Source organism: Coccinella septempunctata, chromosome 2 (genome assembly GCF_907165205.1).
Source record: "Coccinella septempunctata chromosome 2, icCocSept1.1, whole genome shotgun sequence".
NCBI lineage: Eukaryota > Metazoa > Arthropoda > Insecta > Coleoptera > Coccinellidae > Coccinella > Coccinella septempunctata.
The window spans coordinates 12,731,823-12,753,830 of NC_058190.1; the positions used below are offsets into that span (position 1 = coordinate 12,731,823).

Here is a 22,008-nt window from a genome sequence, read left to right on the forward strand (position 1 = left end):
GAATGATGATGCAATTTTATATGGGTTCTTCCATTTGAAGCAAAACAGAAAACAATGAATTTTCGCAATTGGCAACATTGCTTTGTAGCTCTGAGAAAATATCTGATAATAAGAAGCACACAAAGTTAGATATTCCCAACATTCTTTACTTTTTTCTACTTACATCATTTCGAATATATATATAAGACACTTTCTGCTGAAAATTATCAGTATCAGCACGATGGTGCACCACCACACAGAGGGATACAAGTAGTCAGTTGACTGAATGAACATTTCCCGAATAAAGGTAAGGTCAAGGAGGACCAATACAATGGCCATCTCGTTCACCTAATCTAAATCCCTTAGATTTTTATTAATGGGGTCATATAAAGCAGCTTGTTTATTATGTTTAAATCTAATCTCATAAAGAATTAGGTACTTGATAGAATTTAAGATGCAGCAAACCAAACGACCCAAATCTAATCCGCCGAGTAACGGCATCTTTAGTTCGTCGATATGAAGCTTGCATCCAAGCTGAAGGTGGACACTTTGAACAATTTTTATAGTCCCAAAATTTCCATTGATTATTATGATTAGAACATATTAATATGATTTTTCAAATGCTTGTATCTTCTAAACAAAAACGAATCGGATATATGTTCGTAGGAAAAAAATGTTCATAATAAGCACAACTACCACCTGTTAAAGTTTGTCATAGAGCTTGTAGAACTCCCTGTATATTTGATTTCGTCATTTTGATTCCTATTCGAACGAAATATCGGATATTCCGTTTGAAAAAAGGTTACTTTGTATTCCCACTCTGTATTCAAATGAAACCAACCCGATGCCTGTAGAAAAAAAAGACTACATAAATCGCAATGGAAAAAGGATGTATGTACATAAACTCAATCTGAACTGATTGTAAGGAGCTAGAGACGGAAGGAGAATGAAGATTGAAAAAATTGGCAATTAGTGGCAGACAACGTCGGCGAACCTTACAAACCGACGAATATTTGAGAAAGAATTTGATTCAATCTAAACAAATAATTGTTTCGTTAAGGATTTATGACGAACGAAGAAAGTTTACCTATGGTAGCTGAATTTCCAGAACGATTGTTGCGCTTTACCGTATAAACGGTGAGCAAGTGTGGACTGTATTTATTTAATATAGAGGATGTTGCGACAAAATTGCAGACACGAAAGCTACTGAATTCTTGTCTGTAAGAAACTGAGTATAAGAGTCTCACGTTTTTCCCAATCGCCGAAGATGTTGGGGGCTTTCCTTTTGCTCGCAGGCCTGAAGGGATCCCTCGATGATGTCACACCATTCGGGGGCACGTAACTGCCGATTCACTTAATCTAACTCATCTTAATTACTGTCTCTATCAGTGATTGCACCTTTCAATAGTTATCAAAAAGTGAACCCATCACTGAAAAATCAACGGGGAATGCGAAATGCGAACAATGCGAATTATAACCAACGCTGCGGGTTCTCGATGCGGATTGATTCATATAAGTATGTGAATAGTTCCTATGCCGCTACTTTCATTACTTACATTCTTACCCATTGAACTCTAAAAGATCTTTAGAGCACATATTACATTTACATTACTCTGTAATCTGTGCTTTAGAGTTCAATGTTCTTACCACATATGAGGGCGCATTTCCAAATTTCAGGAAGACTTCTATATTTCAGCAACCCACATTACAGGTGTGCGCAATTGCGTGCTGCGGACACAAAAACGATATGCCTTGGAATTCCAAGCAGACTCCCTCATATTTTACGAAAGAAACCTTTTTCACTTTTTACTTTGAATCGATACATTATCGATCTTGGATATTCGAGCAAAAAACGAGAGAATAACGAACAATGCCGTCGAATCAATCCTTCCAGCATATTTATTAATTACATATTATTCCATTGATTGGAATGAACGGAAATGAACAATACTGGGTTCTTGATTCAGCGTCCGTTTGAAATCCCAATATGATCGAAAAATTAATAAACAAACAAAATTCATGAGTGTTGCAGTAACTGCAGTAATGAATAAACTTGGAGTGTATACCTATAATTATCGAGTACCTATCTGACTCTTGATAAGTTTCTTGGGTTGTTTCCTTGAGTATTGATCCCCGTTGAATACTCAAAGGTTGTTTGCAGGCAAAAATATGGTAATATCTTTGTTTGCACGTTATTTTTGTCTATTTGTTTGCTGTAATCTCCGGTTTTGGACCAATTGTTTGAAACGGGACTGTTTAGGAGAACACTCCTAGGAAGACTATAGACTACATTTTAAATTTTAATTTTCAACTGCGATCTTGACTAGACTGACTACATAAACCGATTCTTAAGGTGCGCAAATGAAATAATTTATGAATACCTTGAGGGTTCATATTATTCTGAGAAGAGAAGTTATTCTGATGTTGCTTTAGATTCCATCCTCCTGAAATAGCAAGAGACATTCGTATGGTGTGTTGCAGCTACCCTATCCATCGAAATCAAGTATTTTCAGCTGAAAAAAACTATGTATCTTTTATATCGCTTGGCTACATTATTGTCGTCATAATATGAATTGTTTGAGTATACTGTTTGGAACTTGAGACTATTTAAGATAGGACGGAATTTATGATTCAATATGGTGGATGCGAATTTCATGGGCATATTCATTTTTATTAGTGACAGTTACTGTACTAGCCCATTTTTCAGATGCTGTGATGTTATGTAGTGCAAAGACTATAGACACTCTAATCCTCGACTTTATGTAACGACCCCCTCACACAATAAAATTTTATGTATGTATACGCTTTTCCGAAATTAACTTATTAACCTATACGTAAAGAAATACTACCTTAATATATCCATTATATGATATTTGAGACAATAAACGGAGGTTCCAGAAATACGACTTACAAACTTGTACAGGATATTCTTATTCTAGACAAAATTTTGAGCAGATTCGACTTATATCGCCCGAAAAACTGCAGTCCTTCAAAGAAGGTAGTTCAAAATTTCTCTTCCGAACAACTGCTTGTAATAAAACAAAATTCGAAAATCCTCTTCGCTTTCGTAAATCGAAACCAGTAATTCAACGGTGTCCATTTTAATTCTTCACGTTTAATGCAGTAGTTCGGAAGATATTTCGAAAAAAGAGCTGTTAGACTTCTATGTTTGCAAGGACGTAGCGTTCAAATCGAAGCATTTTTGGACAGGCTGGTATGAGTTAAATCGTCCCAAAACCTCCTACAAATTTATCGTATCCTGTATTACAAGAAGGCAAGGAGTACCATCACTATTTTTTCCCCTCTCTGAATAAAGAGCCCAGCAATATATTATCTAGAAGAATGCAAAATTTGGCATATCGTTGGCATTCAAAAAGTAGGTAACCTTGATATTTTAATATCTACAATACGAGTATATCAGACGGAAGCGAACATATTCAATGTAAGGGAATTCATAATTATAATGTGTCATCTGAATCTATACGTCTTATATTTTAGCTGGATGTTTTTACAAACTGAAAGATTGTGAATGAAGAGGATGATAAATAATTTCCTTCTACTGGGAAACCCAAAAACGTGGTGGCATTTGAGAATATTAATTTAGGGTGAACGAATGCTAAAAGTTACTACCTACAGGATTTTTGATTGATGTTATCATCCTAGAATAAATTCCAGAAAATTCATTAATCTATTTTTCATTTGACTTGTCCTATACATTGTAAATGTCTTAAGGGATCAATAAATACATAATTATTATTATATCGAAATATTAAAAATAAACAGCCATCAAATATTTTCGACTTCATATTTGATTCGACATTGTGATAAAATACGTAATTACTCAGACTTTTATGTAGAACGGACAACCTAGCGCTGATTTAAAACCCAAAAATGTTTTGACAAGCGTCATTACCCCACATTTTCCTACAATACAGAGTGGAATGTGTCAAATTTCCATGGCCAACCGAGTGCAAAAATAAAAGTGAAGTCATACATATCTGTATGACATATTTCATATTAGGAATGAATGTAGAATAAATTTGCCACTTGTTCCTTCATCAATCTCTTTCGATGTTGACTGAAGAGTATTGATTTCCAACTTTAAATACTCTATGCTCTGACATCTAAAATTATGTGAAACTGTATGGCTAAGGCCCGGTTGCTCAGTTCGGGGTTAAAGTTGATCCTAGATTAATTTTGATATTTCCGTTCAATTCTGTCAGGTTAATCTAGGATCAACTTAACTCTCGGCTTAATCCTGACCTGAGCAACCGGGCCTGAGTAACTTCCACATAATGTCGTAATACTTTGTAGGTTGTCAACCAATAAAAATATAAAAACTAATGGGTAATTAGCGGATAGGTTATAGATAAGATGAATGTGTTGACACTTGTAATATTGTAATAGTACCTAGTAATACTGCTTTTATGTGTAACAACTTTTGTAGTAATTATCATTATGGCCTGGTTGCTCAGTTCAGGATTATGGCGATAATAAAGTTGATCCTAGATTAACCTGATCGAATTGAACGGAAATGTCAAAATTAATTTAGGATTAACTTTAATCCCGAACTGAGCAACCGGCATGAGTGTATATACATATAATACATATACAGGGTGTGGCGTAATGAATGGATACTATGGAGCCTGCGGGTAGAGGACTCTATGGCGGTTCAGGAAATATATTTTACGTTTAGTAGAAGTGCCTTGGTTTTCGAGATATGGGAGATTTTCGAAAATTCAAGAGAATTACACTCTTCGCCACTCGTTTTACAGGCAAGACTTCAAATGCAGGAATTTTCAAACTGTTTTTTGGATAGTATTCCTGGAAAGATGATCTATCGAATGTAATTCATTATTTTTGACCCGCATGAATAGTTCTTCATGAAAAAAGATCTAACTCAACTTTTCCGTTTTGCTTTTTTTTTTCATAAGTTCAACCTATCGCGGTGTAAAAAATAATATGGTTACCTGAGAGCCAATGCAAAAAAAAACATGCCCGTTCCATTGAGATTCCGAAATGGTATAACCATTTAATACAAAACAAATTTCTATTGCAATCAGTTGAGGCCTAGTTTATTGTAAACGCTGTTTTTCAAATTTTTAGCAGCTAAAATGAGAAATGCAAGCAGAATAAAGCAATCATCTATGAGAATGTAAAGAGCATGTACTGAAGCGCTCATGGTGGCCTCTTAGAGCAACTTTTGTGATTTTAATTCAAGGAAACGATACTCATTTTTAAATTTTTGATATGCAATAAAGCTATGATTCATTAGAAAGTGTGGACTATTGAGCATGTATCAGAACTCATGGTGTCCAATTTAAACATCATTTGTGAAACTTTATTCAATGAAACGATATTTTAAATTTGTTATTTTTTCTCGTTTTCTTTGATTATTGAACCCCAACGTTGTGAAATCAATATTTTCAAGTTAATTTCACGCCTTGACTCATTGTAATAGAAATTTATTTTGTATTTAATGCTGGAATTAGAGTGAGTTTTACCATTTCAAAATCTCAGTGAAACAGGTATGTTTCCTCTTGCTTTGGCACTCAGGTAACCATATTATTTTTAACAACACGTTGGGTTGAACTTCGGAAAAAAATAAGCAAAACGGAAAATTTGAGTTAGATCTTTTTTTCATGAAAAACTATTCATGCGCCCCAAAAATAATAATCTACATTCGATAGCGCATCTATCCAGGAATACTATCCAAAAAACATTTTGAAAAAATTCCTTCATTTGGAGGTTTGCCTGCAAAACGAGTGGCGAAGGGACTTTTACTAAACATAAAATATATTTTTCTGAACCCTGTATATAACGATATTATTTATAAACAATTGTGACGTCCATTTTGATAACTTTGTACTGCAATGGTTTTTTTCTTTATAAGAACCCTGGAGAAGTTCAGATTCATAATCACTAACTTATCCAGTATTGAACTCGCACAACGCTGCTTAGCTCCAGGAAGAATTTTTTCTCCGATGTACATTCGATGAAGTTGTTATTTGGTTGCTAAATATATAGCGATCAGAGAGTTCATGATATGTTTGAGCTACAGTTTCTGATTTTCAAATAACTGAGTAATACGGTCCTCACAGAATTTTGCAGCTGCTCTTCAATAGGTTCTTTCAAATAGATTATTAAAGTTCAATTTAATGAGCTGGATCCTTTTTTTATTGGAATATTCGGATGCTTACTTCGATACCATCAGGCGGATTTTGCTCATCAATGAAATTAACCAGCGCACTTATGGACTCTGTGTCCACACTCATAATTTCAAGTCCCTAGCCGCTTTCAGGAATCTTAACAGACAGGAAGAATTGAATTCGACCAGGAATTCTTCATCAATGACCAATCGTTCGAGTTCACTTTTAGCTCAAAATCCGAAAATTCTACACGATTCTGCTAAATTACGAGCTCTCATTTCGAGCAGAAATTAATTTCTTCTAACCAAGGGTTAAATGTCGAATTTCACTACGCCATATTTCGGAGCATCCTGTTTTATTTACAAATTAAATATGACTGACTAAGCAAGAATTTTCTTGAATTCTTCGTCTACTTCACAGTATCTTAGGACCTAATAATAATTTACAATAAATAACATACAAAACTAATAAAAATTCAATCATTCACATCAACTTTTATATCTAAATCACTGTCTACATCTGGTTCACTAGGCTCAGCACTAGGTTCTTTTCGGTCCTCGTTACACACTAGAACACCGTATGGTTGCTGGAAATTCATGCAATAGCTAAGAAAGGGACTAGAAGGTTTGACTTTTTTGTTTGGCTTCTTGAGCAACTCTTCAATGGAATAAGGATTCTTCTTCTTGGTGTCTGTTGATTTTTCTGATTTTTTATCTTGTACTTGATTCTGCGTTTCATATTGTTCTTGACAGGGAATCACCAGATTTGTCCAGTTCGTTCCTGTGTGTTCTATAGAACCTGTTGCTACATGCAATTGTTGTTGAAGTGTTGCTAGCCTATTATTGGTCGCGTACTGCTCATGGAATGGTATATAAGGTAGGCCAATTGGTGTTTTAGTGAAAAGTTCCCGTTTGATAGATGAATCTGAAAGAAATATAAAAATTAGATCAGTTGCATTCAAGACAATATCTTCTGGTAGTAAGTTTAGTGCTAGACACATAGGTAATTTACTTCAAAGGAAAACTTGAATAATGAGAAAACTCCTAGGCAGAACCCTAAAAATTATCATTTATTCCTAAAAACTTATTGAAACGCTTCAAGTTGCTAATAAATAAGGTGAGTTCGGAAAAATTCGTTGTCAAGTGAAATATTGACTTTTGAACGTCGAAATACTGAGTCCTAAAGGTAATTCTCAGGTCTTGCTATACCATTATTTTATAGGTAAACTGTCAAGTACGCCTTTTGGATTGTTTTTGTATTGAAAGTATCAGCAAAGTGTAAAGATTTTTACCGATGTGCAAAAAGTATTTATTATTGAATCTTGGGAAAAAAATAGAAAGCGAGTCAACCCAAGTAGTGTTAATCAACAATATTGAAAATGTGATGACCAGAGCTCCATATGTAAGGAATAAGGAAATAAAAAGTGCGTGTCCATAGGTACAAAATTATGATAAATAGATTAATGTCATCCCTGTTTACATATTTTCCATAGGTACAAAATTATGATAAATAGATTAATGTCATCATTTTCATTTTCATTCACAGAAAATCAACCTTCAAAATTCCATAGCTTCCTTGACTACACATTTGTTTTGAACGAACGAATAACTGAACAGTATACAGTATACCAAACATTCAATTCTACTCTACAAATAGTTAATCTGTCGAACACTTCCTAGGTATATCTGTTTAAGGATTCCAGGTCATTCTTTTTCAATCTTATCCAAAAGACCCAAAAATATTAATATGAAGAAAAACAGATATCTCCTGGCAACATTGCAATGCAATTTTATGCGATTATGTTTTGGAAGCAGATTCATCGCATGAATTCGTTTTTATTTTACCTGACTCTCATAGAGGGCGCTAGGTACACGGTTCGTATACACTGACTTTATATACCATATATATGGTGTCACTGTAGGTGACTATCAACACGACTATGATCGTGAGAGAGTCCAGAAACCATAAGAGTCAACTGGTTAATAGGCAAAATGCCCGGAACCTATGAAGAAGCAGTTAAGGGTTTTTAGTGGGTCTCGAGCTCAGAGAGTGAGAATCCCCACACTGTTCCCCCTCAGGAGAGGGTGTGTTCGTCTGTTTTGCAGATTTTTCCCCTGCTACACCGAAAAAAAAAAAGAAAACTGTAGGTTCGTATCAAAATTTGTATGAACATAACTTTTTTATATTAGATTTATTAATCAATATTTCAAGTAAACTCGAACATTATTCAATTTTATACCAAAAAAGTATTCTTAGTCAAACTCGATACTGTGTACGTACATACCGTTTTCGGAATATTTCAATTTAAAAATTATGAAGTAATAATTAACTGATTCTGGTATACCTAAAGTAACGATAAAGAAAAATATTAACTATTATCATTATTAATTAGTGTGCATTATGTGAATTAAAATTTTTTGTCGCGTAAATGAGACTTATGCAATATGCATCGATGCTGCCAGTAGCTTCAGCAAAATCGTGAAAAATATATATGAAGTTTCTTCAACACCTTTAAACTTGAATACGGGTGGCGTTACCAAAATGATTTACAGTGCAAACCTCAACATATAGTTGATGAGACCCTTTTTATTTGTTTTTAGGAGAACAATCAAATTTCGGTAAAAAAAACACGGTTTCACACTTATAATGAGAAAGATTTCACGAAAAATCGAATATAAATTCTGACTTTTTTGTGTAGATCTTTTCATCAATTGTACAGTGAGAAACGTGGAATATGACCTCCTTGACTTCTTTTCGGTACAACAGTGATGATATCATCTAAATAATATCTCTCATGAAAAATCAGTTCGAATGTTAACTAGGACACATATTTTTACTGATTGCCCATTCCTCGGCCCATTCCAAAACCATATTTGTTTGTTTGGAGGATGAACTAAATAAATGAGGTGGGGAAAATTCTCACAATTAATTTTTACAAATATGTAGGTACTAAAGTCGCAATAGCGAACATTTCATTCCTACCTGTATAAGCAGTTCTTGAAGGAGGTAACATGGTGTCCGGTGGATCTGGCCAAACTCCACTATTCCGAAGAATACGATTCACAGAACTAACTGATGGGATATTGTGAGGTTCGCATACACGCTGTGTGATCAGTTGTTCCCGAATTTCCCAAGCGAACATACCTGGGTTTTCTTGTTTGAATCGGAGGATCTTCTTGACTACGGTCGGAGTAGCTACTTGCTGAAAACATAACAGAAGTTACTCGCTGAAACTGACCATAATTATTGTGCATAAATAACTATAACATTATCAGTTAGCTTACACCGATTTGAATTCGATATTTCCCACCCCTAAGCCCTATCCACTTCATTTTTCAAATAGGTTTACTTCTATGGATTGTGATATATCAAATGAAAGGCCTTCGATAACCCTTTCAGGGCTGTGACAAAAAAGAAAATTAGTTATGCCGTTTTTTTATTGAAATATTATCTTCTAAAGAAAACAGTGTTTTTGTACAGTAATTATATTGAACCATTTTTGGCACGCTGCATACATTCAGTAGGGAATAGAATACATCAAGATAACAAAAGTAGCAATCTTAGAATCATCACTTCGTAGAGAAAATTCTCTTTCCAATACTAAGTTGAGAACCATTAGAAAATATTATGTTGTGCCAATAAAATTTTCCAGAAATGTCTATCTATGAACCATAAAGGTTTATGAGAAGGATAGGGTGACAATTTCGATTTCTTCGATAATTGTCCAGCTTCATCGCGAAATGGCTTTCGACACAAATTGATTTGAAGTATATTCTCGTGGTAAAGTTCGTTACCATTTTTCTCTGAAAAATGTAGGTACTCTAAAATTTTCTCCTGTCTCTTTTTCTCTTCTAACCCAAAGCACTCTAACACCCACGCACCATACAACATTTCATCATTCTTCAATGTTTCTTTAATCAAAAATGGATATATTATTAAATTTTTATTTTCCTACCGGAAAACAGTTCACGCAGCCAACTTCAACTAGTTTAAATTCATAATGCCTACCACAACTATTGCCTAAAATATAAACTATCTACTGATGCATAATTTTCAGGGGGTATATAGTTTATTTATGATCTGCAAGCAGAGATCGTGACTTTAGCACATATACTTTCTAATTAAAGTATTTCCTTATGGTCCATGAAAAAGTTCATTATTTCAGGAATAGAAATCATTCACATAACTTAAGAATTTATTTTTATTATTCATTTCATCGGAATGACTAGAGTTACATGGAATTCAATATCGAAATAATAATTCCTTGTCTAATTTCAATACATTTGGTTCTAGTCGAGGAATGCTAATTGAAGTTTTACTTTCGTTGTAAACGATATCATTAAAATGCCGTGAACAAAAATTTTTTCGTCTTTTTACTTATCCTCATGAAGCTTATCGATGAATGAGAAAATTCCTGATCTTTCTGTATGTACATAGCACGTTCTCGAGCAATTACAATTTTGAACTTTCCGCCTAACTTCATGTAAATGACGTAATTAATGGTGTTCGAGGAGTTATCAAGATCTAGATAGATATCGGGTGACAACGTCGCTAAACATACATTATGAGTATTCGGTGTTTTCATCGTGTAATAATATCATATTGGGTATGGTTTGAGAATTATGCTTGTTGCACCTTTCAGCTGATATTTATGTTGATTCACCATTTTTCCTGCATAACATACGGTAAAAAATTGGTCGATCATTCTATCAGATAATTTCCTTGCTTGCGCTGAAAGTCTGAGGACACTTGCACGAACATACTTAGATTGAAATTGTCGAGGACAAAACTTACAGTATAAGGATAGTAAAATTCCATATGCGAATCATAACGGATATATTATATTATATGTATACTCCATTCACTTTTATTTTAGCAGTCGGTTGGCCATGGAAATTTGACACATTTCACTCTGTATAGTACGAAAATGTGGGGTTATGACGCTTGTCAAAACATTTTTGGGTTTTAAATCAACGCTATGTTGCCGCTTCTACGTAAAAGTTTCTTTTATTACGTATTTTATCACAATGTCGAATTTCTTCGGAAAATATATGACGAACATAATTTATGTTTATACAAACTGATTGAAGGCGTACCAAATATAGTTATTTGCATGGAAAATACAAGAGATCAGTATAATATCATAATATGCACTAGCTTGAGGAGAGTTAATGTTCGTTATCTTCTTGGGCTAAAGTTTGAATACGTTACATCAGTTGTTGATTTCAAAAATATTAACCCGAAGATGAAATGCATATGAGTCGTTGGGAATGGGTATCTCCCGAAGGAATTAACAGATAATTACAAGAATGTTAAATTCTTCAACAAAAATCATCTTGCATCAATATAAGTAAAAGGAATTAAAGGAAGTTTCAAGTAAAGATGAACTTCACCTTTGAACAAAAATTTCACATGAATAAACAATTAACAAGACAACTGGCGCGTATTTGTGGCTGTTCATCTTAATATATTGATTTAATAATAATAATTAGGTATTTATCGGTACCTTAAGACATTTACAATATATAGGACAAGTGAAATGAAAAAAATCAATTTTCGGGAACTTATTTTACGATGACATTAATCAAAAATCCTGTAGTAAACTTTTCGCATTAATTCACTCAAACATAAAATTCTCAAATGCCACCAATTTTTTGGGTCTCCCAATAGAAGGAAATTCTTTGTCATCCTCTTCATTCACAATCTGTCTGATTGCGGAAATATTCAGCTGAAATAAGAGTCGTTTAGATTCAGATGAAACATTATATGAATTCTCTCACATTGAAAATGCTCGCTACCGTCTGACGCAGTGGCGGCTCGTGATCTAGTTCACTAGGAGGCTACTTTTAGAATAATAATAAAAATATGAAATTTTAAAACCAGTTTCCCGCAAAATTTGATGCAATTTATAATTCTTTTTAAAACATACCTGTTCTTATCTACTTGCTCGTTGTGCTTAATAATATTATTCCGGTAAGCTGAATCTAATTGAGCAGCGATATTAGTCGTAACCAGAAAAGCTAATTCTGTCGAACAATTTACATGCTTGGCAGATAGCTCATGCTTCTTAATTTTTTCATTAAGGTGCTTCAAATCTCTAAATCCTGCCCTTGCCCATACGTTATCACTTGTTATACACGTTATACACTTGTCTTGAGAATCGTCTTGTGTAAGAAGTTTTATCTGCCTGGGTTAAATTTAAATCGGGAGTAGATCTAATCAGCAGTTCAATACGGCTTTTTTCCGTCAGCGAAAGCCTCGCGAAATCAGTTTATTAAATATTTTGAACACTATTGTCCGCCATGATTTCAAAACGTAAACAAATACTAACACACGCTAGGTTGTCTATACGCTAGCGGGCATGGGCTAGACTGAAGCGAATAGGGGAGACTTTTATCGTAGCCCTTTTACTCCTTAAAACGACCGACACGAAGAGTTGCGGCTGGAGCCGAATGACTGTCCGAATGCAAGAATTCGGGGCTACACGATTCATCGCCCATGCAGGGCATTGCAGGGACGAACTGCTAAATTATGATTGAAATAAGCAAAACTACAGGAGTCGCATGAAAGTTTCACATTAATAAATTATATAAATAACCGTGGAATGTAATATTTTCATTAAAAATCGTATGGGAAAGTAAATAACATAAAAGAATTGATTTCTTGTGATTTCTTGTATGGGGGCTGTAGCCCTATAGCCCTCACAGACCAGCCGCCACTGGTCTGACGTATTGTGTATTTTAGAATATCAGGGTATAACTATTTGAATGAGCGGACCTGAATTCTAAATAGCACTTCCTGAAACCCTGTCTCTTTTTTCAATCACTTTCGGCATTTTCGTAATAAAAATTGATATTAGTTTTGGCAACGGCGTTATGACATTAACGACAATTCATGAGTGCCAACCTTACTCCCTTCTATAATAGTTACAAAAACTTGAGAAAATTATTGCATGGCCAACCGATTGCTAAAATAAATGTGAATGGAGTATAGGTATACAGAATGATTTGTCAATTTTGACAAAATTAATATTCAATCCGCCGGGTGTTAGATGTCGATTTGGTTTAAATTAAGACTAAATAACTAGCCAGGGCAATGAAACCATTATCACGGAATATTTTTTTTCCATGTTGAGTGCCTGTGGAAATAACTCAGATTCGAAATCTAGGAAAAAAAATTCTACAGAAACTTGTCAAAAATGTTTATGGCACCTATTCAGATATTCCGTAATAAATTCGTGTTTTTCGGTATATCAGAGAAAAAACTGTTGTATACTGGGTGATTCCGGAGGAAACCGCTAGATTTCAGGAGAAGTTTATACCTACTAGTCAAGACGATTTCGACGCAATTTTTGGTTAATGGCTGGGTACCTCCATCGAGAGTCTATAAGGTGATTTGTCCGAATTTTCAGTGTAGTACAATATGAATGAGTACATTCGATAACACTAACACGTTTTTTGAAACACCGTGTTGTTATTATGATAATTTTGAGTTTGAGTGTGCAGATTGAAAAAATATCTACCCTGTAAATTGCGTTTCTAAAATTTCGTTATCCGTTTCAGATTTCCACATAATGAGTCATTATTCTAGTGTTTTCAGTTTTTTGGCACACCTCGGTTTTTCGAAAAAGAATTTTTAAAAGAGAACAATATCGAATTTCAGCTCCAATGCAGTGGGAATATTCTAAAATAGGTAGTCAAGGTGTATCGTCCAAGGATGCAGCATGCAATGCCGATCCTAAGTTCTACTTCTATCAAAATCCAAATCCATCCTCAATTGCTCATATTATAAAATCATTTGATAATAATATAATGATAAAAATTTATTTCCAAGAGACAACATTAATTTGCAGTGTAGGAAATTATCAATAACAAAACTCAAGAAAATTACTCTATATGCACACCGGTTTTCTTATAAAAGATTAATTCTATGAAACGGCTTACGTCAGTAATTTCGTACAATAATGTTTTCATTTTCGGTCTCAAAAAAGTATGTAGCTAATATGTATTTCAAAGTGAAAATTTTTCATAAAATCTTATTTAACGGTTTTCGTAAAGATGAATGATCTGTCTTAAGTGTATTACAACACGCAACAATTATTCATTCATGGTGAATATGCACCTGTGATTTTCGTAACGCAAGTGGAAATGAATCTAAAAGTGAATACCATGCAAGGTATTCGACGTCAACCAAGTAAAGAAACTTTTCTAAAAGTGTTTCATTATTTTGAAAAACTCGGGCAGAAACCTAGTAAGGCGGAGAACATTGATAGGCCAAATACTGATAACGAAATTTCTAATCAAATCGTTTAGTAGGTACTCGTCAAATTATGATCGGGTTAGGAACTTCACAAAGCAAAGTGCAAATCACAATCTATCACAAAGAATACAACACAGCTCCCATTGCTCGGCCACGAAGATTGCCTGATTTGAACCCTCTAGATCATTTTGTGGGGGCACATAAAAACAAAGGTCTATAAGGTAGAAATAAATCTAATCTTAATCTAATTGAAAGAGTTTTCGAGGAATGCAATATTTTGAATCAAAATCCAAATCTCATCGGAAGTTCTATTGGAAATTTAATAAAAAGAGCGCAAACATGTATTCAGAAAAGAAGAAATCATTTCGAAAATTCAATGTGAATATTCTGTTCTTAATCCTTATAGTTTCGCCTTTCATGCCTCATATATATGTTTTCATTTATGCAGAATATGTAGTCTTTGTTGTATCCCAATATATGTTTCCGTGTGTCGGTATTACTGTATGTACAGGGTGATTCCGGAGGATTTTGCTGAAATATGTGCATATGGAGTAATTTTCTGTATTCAATGATATTATTCGGGATATGAGCAATTTAATATTAATTTGTAATTTGATGAAACTATTTCAGTCCTTAGGAACAGCTTTGCATCTTGCATCCTTTGACGATACAGCTTTACTATACGTAGTTCAGAATATTTACACTGCATTTGAGCGAAATTTCAATTCTTCTCTTTTTGAAAATCATCTGTCTTGACTAGTGTGAACTTCCTGTGAAATCTGACGCTGTCTTCCAGAATCACCCTGTATCATCAACTACAATTTTAACCTTTCTTCAAAAAAAAAAACTGGCTATGGAATATTCTAACTAGTAATAGTAACGATATAGTAGTTAACAATTTTCGTTTGAATAATTGTGGATAGAACTGACTAAAATCCGTTCAAGAATCAAAGAACATGTGTAAACTTTTTGTACACAGGTACTGTCAAAAAATTTAGTATATATAAAGAGTTTCTACTCCACAATCACAATCAGAAACGGCTGATCTCAAAATTTTGAAGTCGCGATACGAGACGAAATTTATTCAACTCACCTTGGTTTTGGAGCCACCAATTGATCCAGGTCTAATCGATCCTGTTTCATAGAATCTAGTCAAAATTTTTGACACACAACCGTGGGAGACTAGAAGTTGTCTGGAAATATCACAAGGTCGCACTCCTAGCAGTGCAAGTTCCACAATTCTTCTCCTAACACAATCTGGTAAAGGCCTCCCGTTGACAAACACTCCACCTAATTGATTTACTCCAGCCTGACCTGCAAAATTTCATTTATTTAGCGTTCCACTATACGATGCAATATATATTTTTACCCACAATTTAGGAAAAAAGATAGGTATTACTCATTTTATGAATAATCTATGATATCTAACCCTTCACTATATCAAAATTCATCTATCATATCCAGAGATGTATGTACATAATACTAGATCATCTGTAGATTCAGATTTCGCTTTAACATTTCAGATAACTTCATTTCCATATACCTCTTTATTACAAATTAAAAAAAAAAAAACTCGTGATGTCATGATTCGTTGGTAGGACAGCCTGTATCTCTGTATGTTACTTATTGAAATTATGAAATACGGAAAAATTTTATCGTAACAATATTCATGGGCTTTCTTCAGCGTAGGAATAATTCGGTTGGATTGAAATAGCGTGTAAGGTATTAGTTAACTGATATACATTATCATCGAAATCATATTTTGAACACCTTTCGAAAGATAATATGAAGCAATTTTCCTAATACTAGGAGATTTCGCTTGCGTGATCTAAGAATGTTGCACCTGCTTTAAACATCCGAACTTAGTAATTGCTACAAAATAGTGATTTCTCCCAGAGACATTAATGCACTTATTTTTGGATCATTAGTAGATAAATACTGTGAGCCATCGGTGAGACATAGACATGAATGACAGGAAGACGCTGAGGGTAACAATTGAGGGATTCATGCAAACAACTATAGTGCTTTTATAAATTATGTAAAGTCTTTTTTATTTTTCGAGTTCTTAATTTATAGGTGAAAAACTAACATAGTAAACAGTTAAGTTCAAGATATCGTGGTTTTATGTAATTGATTCATGAATTCCGCAACATAAAATCTTACTGTAAAATATGATTCTGATTTTCCACAGCCGCCTGACATGCGTGAATAATACTTGTACCGAGTATGGCAAGAATTGAAAATTACTGTAGTAGTATGTATTTTGATCCTGAAACTTGCCAGTTTTAAGGATTAGCATCACAAAAAAGTTAAAAACTTTGCTTGTTGAGGAAGTATTCGAATAATTCGTGTGGTAGAAAATAATGATGAACCATCTATTTCCTTCTCTTAATAGAGTGAACAATTCAATTCAAGTAAATCATCCTATTTTCTGTATCATTATACATCCGCGAATGTCCGCAGATGAATCTGAAGGCACATTTTATCTTTCATGCATAAGCCTAACTGTAGATCCACATTCACCAATCATGTTCAAGTTATATCTCAAATATTCAATTTGATGCAGAAATGGAATGAAATATTATTAGTTTTCTTTTCGTTCCCAATTATAATTTTTGAACGTCAGTCAATTCAAATTTGCTCCATGTTATACAATTATTCTGGAATTTTAAGCATGTAACATGGTTCGGGTAGACAGTTCTTTGATATCTATCAGTAAACATCATGCAATTTCTGCAATCGACATGTAGGTACCGCGTATTAATATTTATGAACAATGTTCATCCTTTTATCAACTCTTTGAAGAGCATCACAGTTTAATTTAATGACGATAAGAGAGAATATTTCTGCCTGTTCAGTAATCCAAGATGAGAGAATAATGTGTCTTTCACAAAGCTTGATCGGGAAGTCAAGTTTTGTCTGACGGATCTCAACCGATATATTATAAACCCAAGATTCTTTGGAATTACAATTTTTCATGAACACACAATCCATGAAAAAATAAGTGAATTAAAAAACAGTACATCCAGTAGATATTAATGAAGTTATCACATTGATTGTTTGTATATGTGTTTAATGCGGAGAAATCCATCAAAATTTGAGAAATACTCAACTGTAAAAAAAAGTAAACATTTATAAAACGATGTCTTATGCACTCATTAATGAGTTTGCGCGTATACTCCTCATGAGATGATTGATTTCCTCTTAGGGTATTTCATCTTATGTCAAAGTGCCACTAGGCTCTGCGGATGATGGAGTTAACAGTTAACAGAGTGATACTCATCCCATAATGTCTCAGATGTTTTATGGGAAAACGATCGGGAGATCTAGGAGGCCAAGACAACATATCGAATTGTTGTCTTCAAAATGAGGCATCGTAATTCTGTCTACAGGTGGCATTATCTTGCTGAAAAAGTTGATAAGACCATTGATTAAATAGATGGAACCTAAGCTACTTCCCGGACGCCAGAATTCCGTTTGGATACCATCTAATGATTTGTACCTACATGGAAATGTTGAGAGTATACGGTGATATATTGAATAATTCTAAGCCTACTATAGAACCAAACAAAATTTCAATGTCGAAATATTTTATTACTCAACATATTATTCTCCTTTTAATTGGATACATTTATTACAGCGAACCTGCAACGTTTCTAGACCTTTCAAAAGAAAGTTTCTTCTTGCTCTACAAACCAGACCTCTACAGCTTTCGTTACCTCTCCTCGTTGGAAGAAAAATTAAGACCTTTTAAACTTTTTTTCAGTTGAGGAAAGAGATGATAGTCGGATGGAGCCTAATCTGGTGAATAAGGGGGGTGTTCAAGTAATTCAAACCCTAAATCACGAATTTTTTGCATGGCAACATGGGATTTGTGTGCAGGGGCGTTGTCCTGCAAAATCAAAACACCTTTGGATAGCTTTCCGCGTCTCTTCTATTCAATTGTTTTCCGCAGAGTGGTCAGTAATGTCGAATAGTAATTCCGGTTATTGTTCTACCCTTATCCAAAAAATTAATCATGATTACTCCATGGCAACCCTAAAAAACTGAAGCAAGAACTTTTCCAGCAGATTGTTGCTTTGTTTCTGAATCGTAGAAATGTACCCAAGTCTCATCCAATTCGGTTTAAGAAGTCTACATCGTTTTCAAATCGAGCACAGTTCGAACGCGATGCTTCTACACTTGCGCGCTTTTGGACAACATTCAAACATTCAGGGATCCATTTTGCAGCAATTTTTCTCTTGTCCAAATTGATGTAAACTATATGATGAACGCATTCGTATGAAATATTCAGTGCTTCAGATATCCGTTTTAGCCCAATTCGACGGTCTGATAAAATCATGTCATGAACTGCATCGAAATTTTCGGGGAATGACACAGAAACTGGCCTTTCCCATCGGTTATTATCTTCAATGGAAAATTTACCTCCTTTGAAGCTTGCAGTCCAAGTTTTTACGATCGAAGGGCATTGGTCACCAAGGGTATTAAGCATATCTTCGTAAATCTGCTTACCTCTTAACCCTTTTGAAGACAGGTACTTGATGATCTTCTTTCTTTTCATTTATTGCGTAACCCTGGTTTACTTTTTTGACCTCAAACTTCACACTGACACTTGAGTTGTTGTTCGTTGCTATGGTAAAGCAATATTTTTTATGCATGGAACTGGTCTAGGCTAACTAGATATCAATACATCCTCGTATGCAACGTCGCATCGAAATAACTGATTAAAATTTTGGTTTTTCTAGAAGAAGAAGAACTCGCATCCTTCTCTGGATATCAATTGGTTTGGAATATCGCAAGTGATTTCTGACCATCTTCTTGTTTTGTTGTTTTTCTCATTCCTATAATATATCATGCTTTTTTATATGAACATACATTGGTTTCGAGATGAACAGTAGAACGAGATTTTAATATCTTGAATAATCTTGTATTAATTTATAGAATGTTAGCCCATACTGTGCTAGACCTCTATCATCAGTAAGTACTGGAGTTTGTGGAGAAAATGGAAACAATAGCGAACTGCCAACAAAAGAATGAATCCTAGTTTTGGATTTGAAGAAATGAAAACGCCTTGTAGTTCAAGGATAAAACAAGTATGTTACCTTCCTACCCAGAGTGTTAGAAAAAATTCATTACAAACAGTTTTGATGAATGAAACTAAACCTAATAATGAAAACCCATAAAAATTATCATGGGTCATTATCAATCAACACTTAACATTACCATACCTAATCTTAGATGATGTTTTGGGATACGCCGGCGTTGAAATTTTTTTTCCATTATTCCTAAAATCTATGTTAATGGCAATGTAAAAATTATGATACTAATATAATTATGATAAAAGTTATGGATATCAAAATGGAGCTTGGATATTGCCATAATTTTTAGGATTAATTAAATGAAAATATGTATAATCCTTAGATACATCGTATTTGCCAGTGAAATTTCCGTTGACAACTTCTTGTGGGAAGAAGGAGACAGAGAACTGAAATTGAAGAAAGAAGACAGAGAACTGAAATTGAAGAACAGAAAAAGAGTCGTCAGTACTTCAAAAAAACAGTTGCTACCTCACAAGCTGTTCTCAATTCATCGAAAGCAAAAATTCTAAATGAAAGCTTGAAAACGCTCCGACAAATAATGAAGAATATCTTCGGAGACAGTTACAAAAAGGTTATAAATTTAATATGGCAGTGACGTCGAACAATTTGCGCTTAAGTTACATTATTATTAAGTTCAAGAACTAATATTATTATACAGGATGTCTGTAAAAAAATGCGAAGGATTTAGGTAGATGATTCCTCCATGAAAATAAGCAGGGATAGTTCCTATAATTTTTTTTCGAAATCGTATAATTTTTTTTCGAAATTGACCTCCCTTCCTTTGGAATGCGATGACGAGTTGACAGTTTTTATTTTTACTGGTTCTAAAAAGCACTGAGTCATAAAACTATACATAATATGAAGCACTAAGTAGATGTTACTCACACAATAACAACCCCTTAGGATTTTCCTTCAAAAATTGTTTTCGTGGGATTGATTTTCCAAAAATAAAATTCTCTTATAGTTTTTCATTCAATTCTGGAGAAAAAAAGTCTCTTGCAAAATTTCGATGCAGTCGAAACTTTTCTCGGTATAAATAAAAACTTACAAGCAGTTCTGATCACAGTTCATTCCATTTCATCGTAGAAGTGTTCCATGGAATGACTACCTCCCGCTAAAATATTATACATGTTGTTATTTTCAACCTCTAATAATGAAATAATGAGATCTAAAAAAATTGTGTGAATAACATCTACTTAGTGCTTCATATTATGTATACTTTTATGACTCAGTGTTTTTTAGAACACGTATTCTTCGCATCTGTTTACAGACACCGTGTATTTATTATATGGAAAACGGATAATATATTATCAAGTTAAAGCATAAAGTTTTGTAGAAATACCTTTTGATTATGCACTTCAACACACAAAAACACTTTCGAGGTGGTAAAAGAATTTGAAGGTTTGAAGATTCGAGTTGCTAAAAATGAAACTTCAAACTTCACTGTCAATGTATTTGTTCAATCCACCGTTGCAAAATTCAAAACAGTGTCGACGCAAAATTTTAAATCATTTAGCGCCTGCTTATGAAATGTTAGAATGATAATAATTTCAATGATTTCTGACACACACAAATAGCAAGATTATATTCAATAAAATCTTTCAAATAATGTACTCAAACTCCTATACAACCCAACTGACAATCCAGTCCTATATTGCATCAAAAAGCATGCAATTCCGCAAAGAGTTATTGCAAATTGAATTAGTCTGTTAAGCAATGTTCAGTACACCAGTAATTATCTTTACGACTTCATCTTCATGGATTCCTCACGGTGAACGGAAATATAATTGTTAAGACCCCATAAAACCTTCACGGATTCCTGCGTGTGCAGAACGGTGCGGCCAGCGGCGTAAAAATTTGGAGCTCGCAATTAGTTTTCTCCTACACATCTTCTAGGCGCATTGAATAGAGTCATTTCGAATCATGTCATAGGTTAAATGGTACATGTTTTTGAGCACTAAAATGGCTACCGTTCCGATTGTTTATTCAAATCAGTTTTTTGGTCGATGACTCGGGTTATAGGAACGCATTGTTCTCAAGTTGCGGTCATGCTTAGCGTGACATCCGATTCATTGCAGTTCTGGAACTGAAAGCAATTATTGGTTTTAATATACAAAAATTTATCTCTGGGATGAGGAATGGTATTCTTACATTGTTTAACAGGTACGTAATGGGACTAGAGTAGGAATAGAGAGTAGGTATGAATTTCGCAGCATGACTTCGAAACGAATAGGAGTTCATCCTTTCCATTTCTCAGTATAATTCCTATACATTTTGTCCCAACGAGAATTTGACCCCCTCTACCTCAGAACTCAGAAACTAAGAATTTTCGAAGATTAAAAAAAACAGCAACTTCTCTTCGAGGGGGACGAATTTCCATACTGGATTTGTTCCGAAGAAATGATTTAATAATTAAACTTACCGTCAACCACCTGAATATGGCAACAACCACCAACATTTTTTGAATAGAAAGGAGATGTTGGATGTGGTTTAGTTAAAAAGCTTTTTAACTGAAATACATC

At 34.1% G+C, this 22,008-nt stretch overlaps 1 protein-coding gene across 1 annotated transcript in view; it reads right to left on the reverse strand.

The window, feature by feature from the left end:
* Positions 1 to 6,466: 6,466 nt before the first annotated feature.
* The window catches only part of LOC123307516 (paired box protein Pax-9), a 57,877-nt gene continuing 42,335 nt past the window's right edge, over positions 6,467 to 22,008 (reverse strand). The window contains exons 3-5 of the mRNA XM_044889861.1: positions 15,481 to 15,701; positions 9,111 to 9,330; positions 6,467 to 7,052 (exon numbers count right to left, since the gene is read on the reverse strand). Of these exons, the coding sequence (XP_044745796.1) occupies positions 6,604 to 7,052; positions 9,111 to 9,330; positions 15,481 to 15,701 (890 nt within the window). The 3' untranslated portion in view covers positions 6,467 to 6,603. The remainder of the gene's footprint in view (positions 7,053 to 9,110; positions 9,331 to 15,480; positions 15,702 to 22,008) is intronic.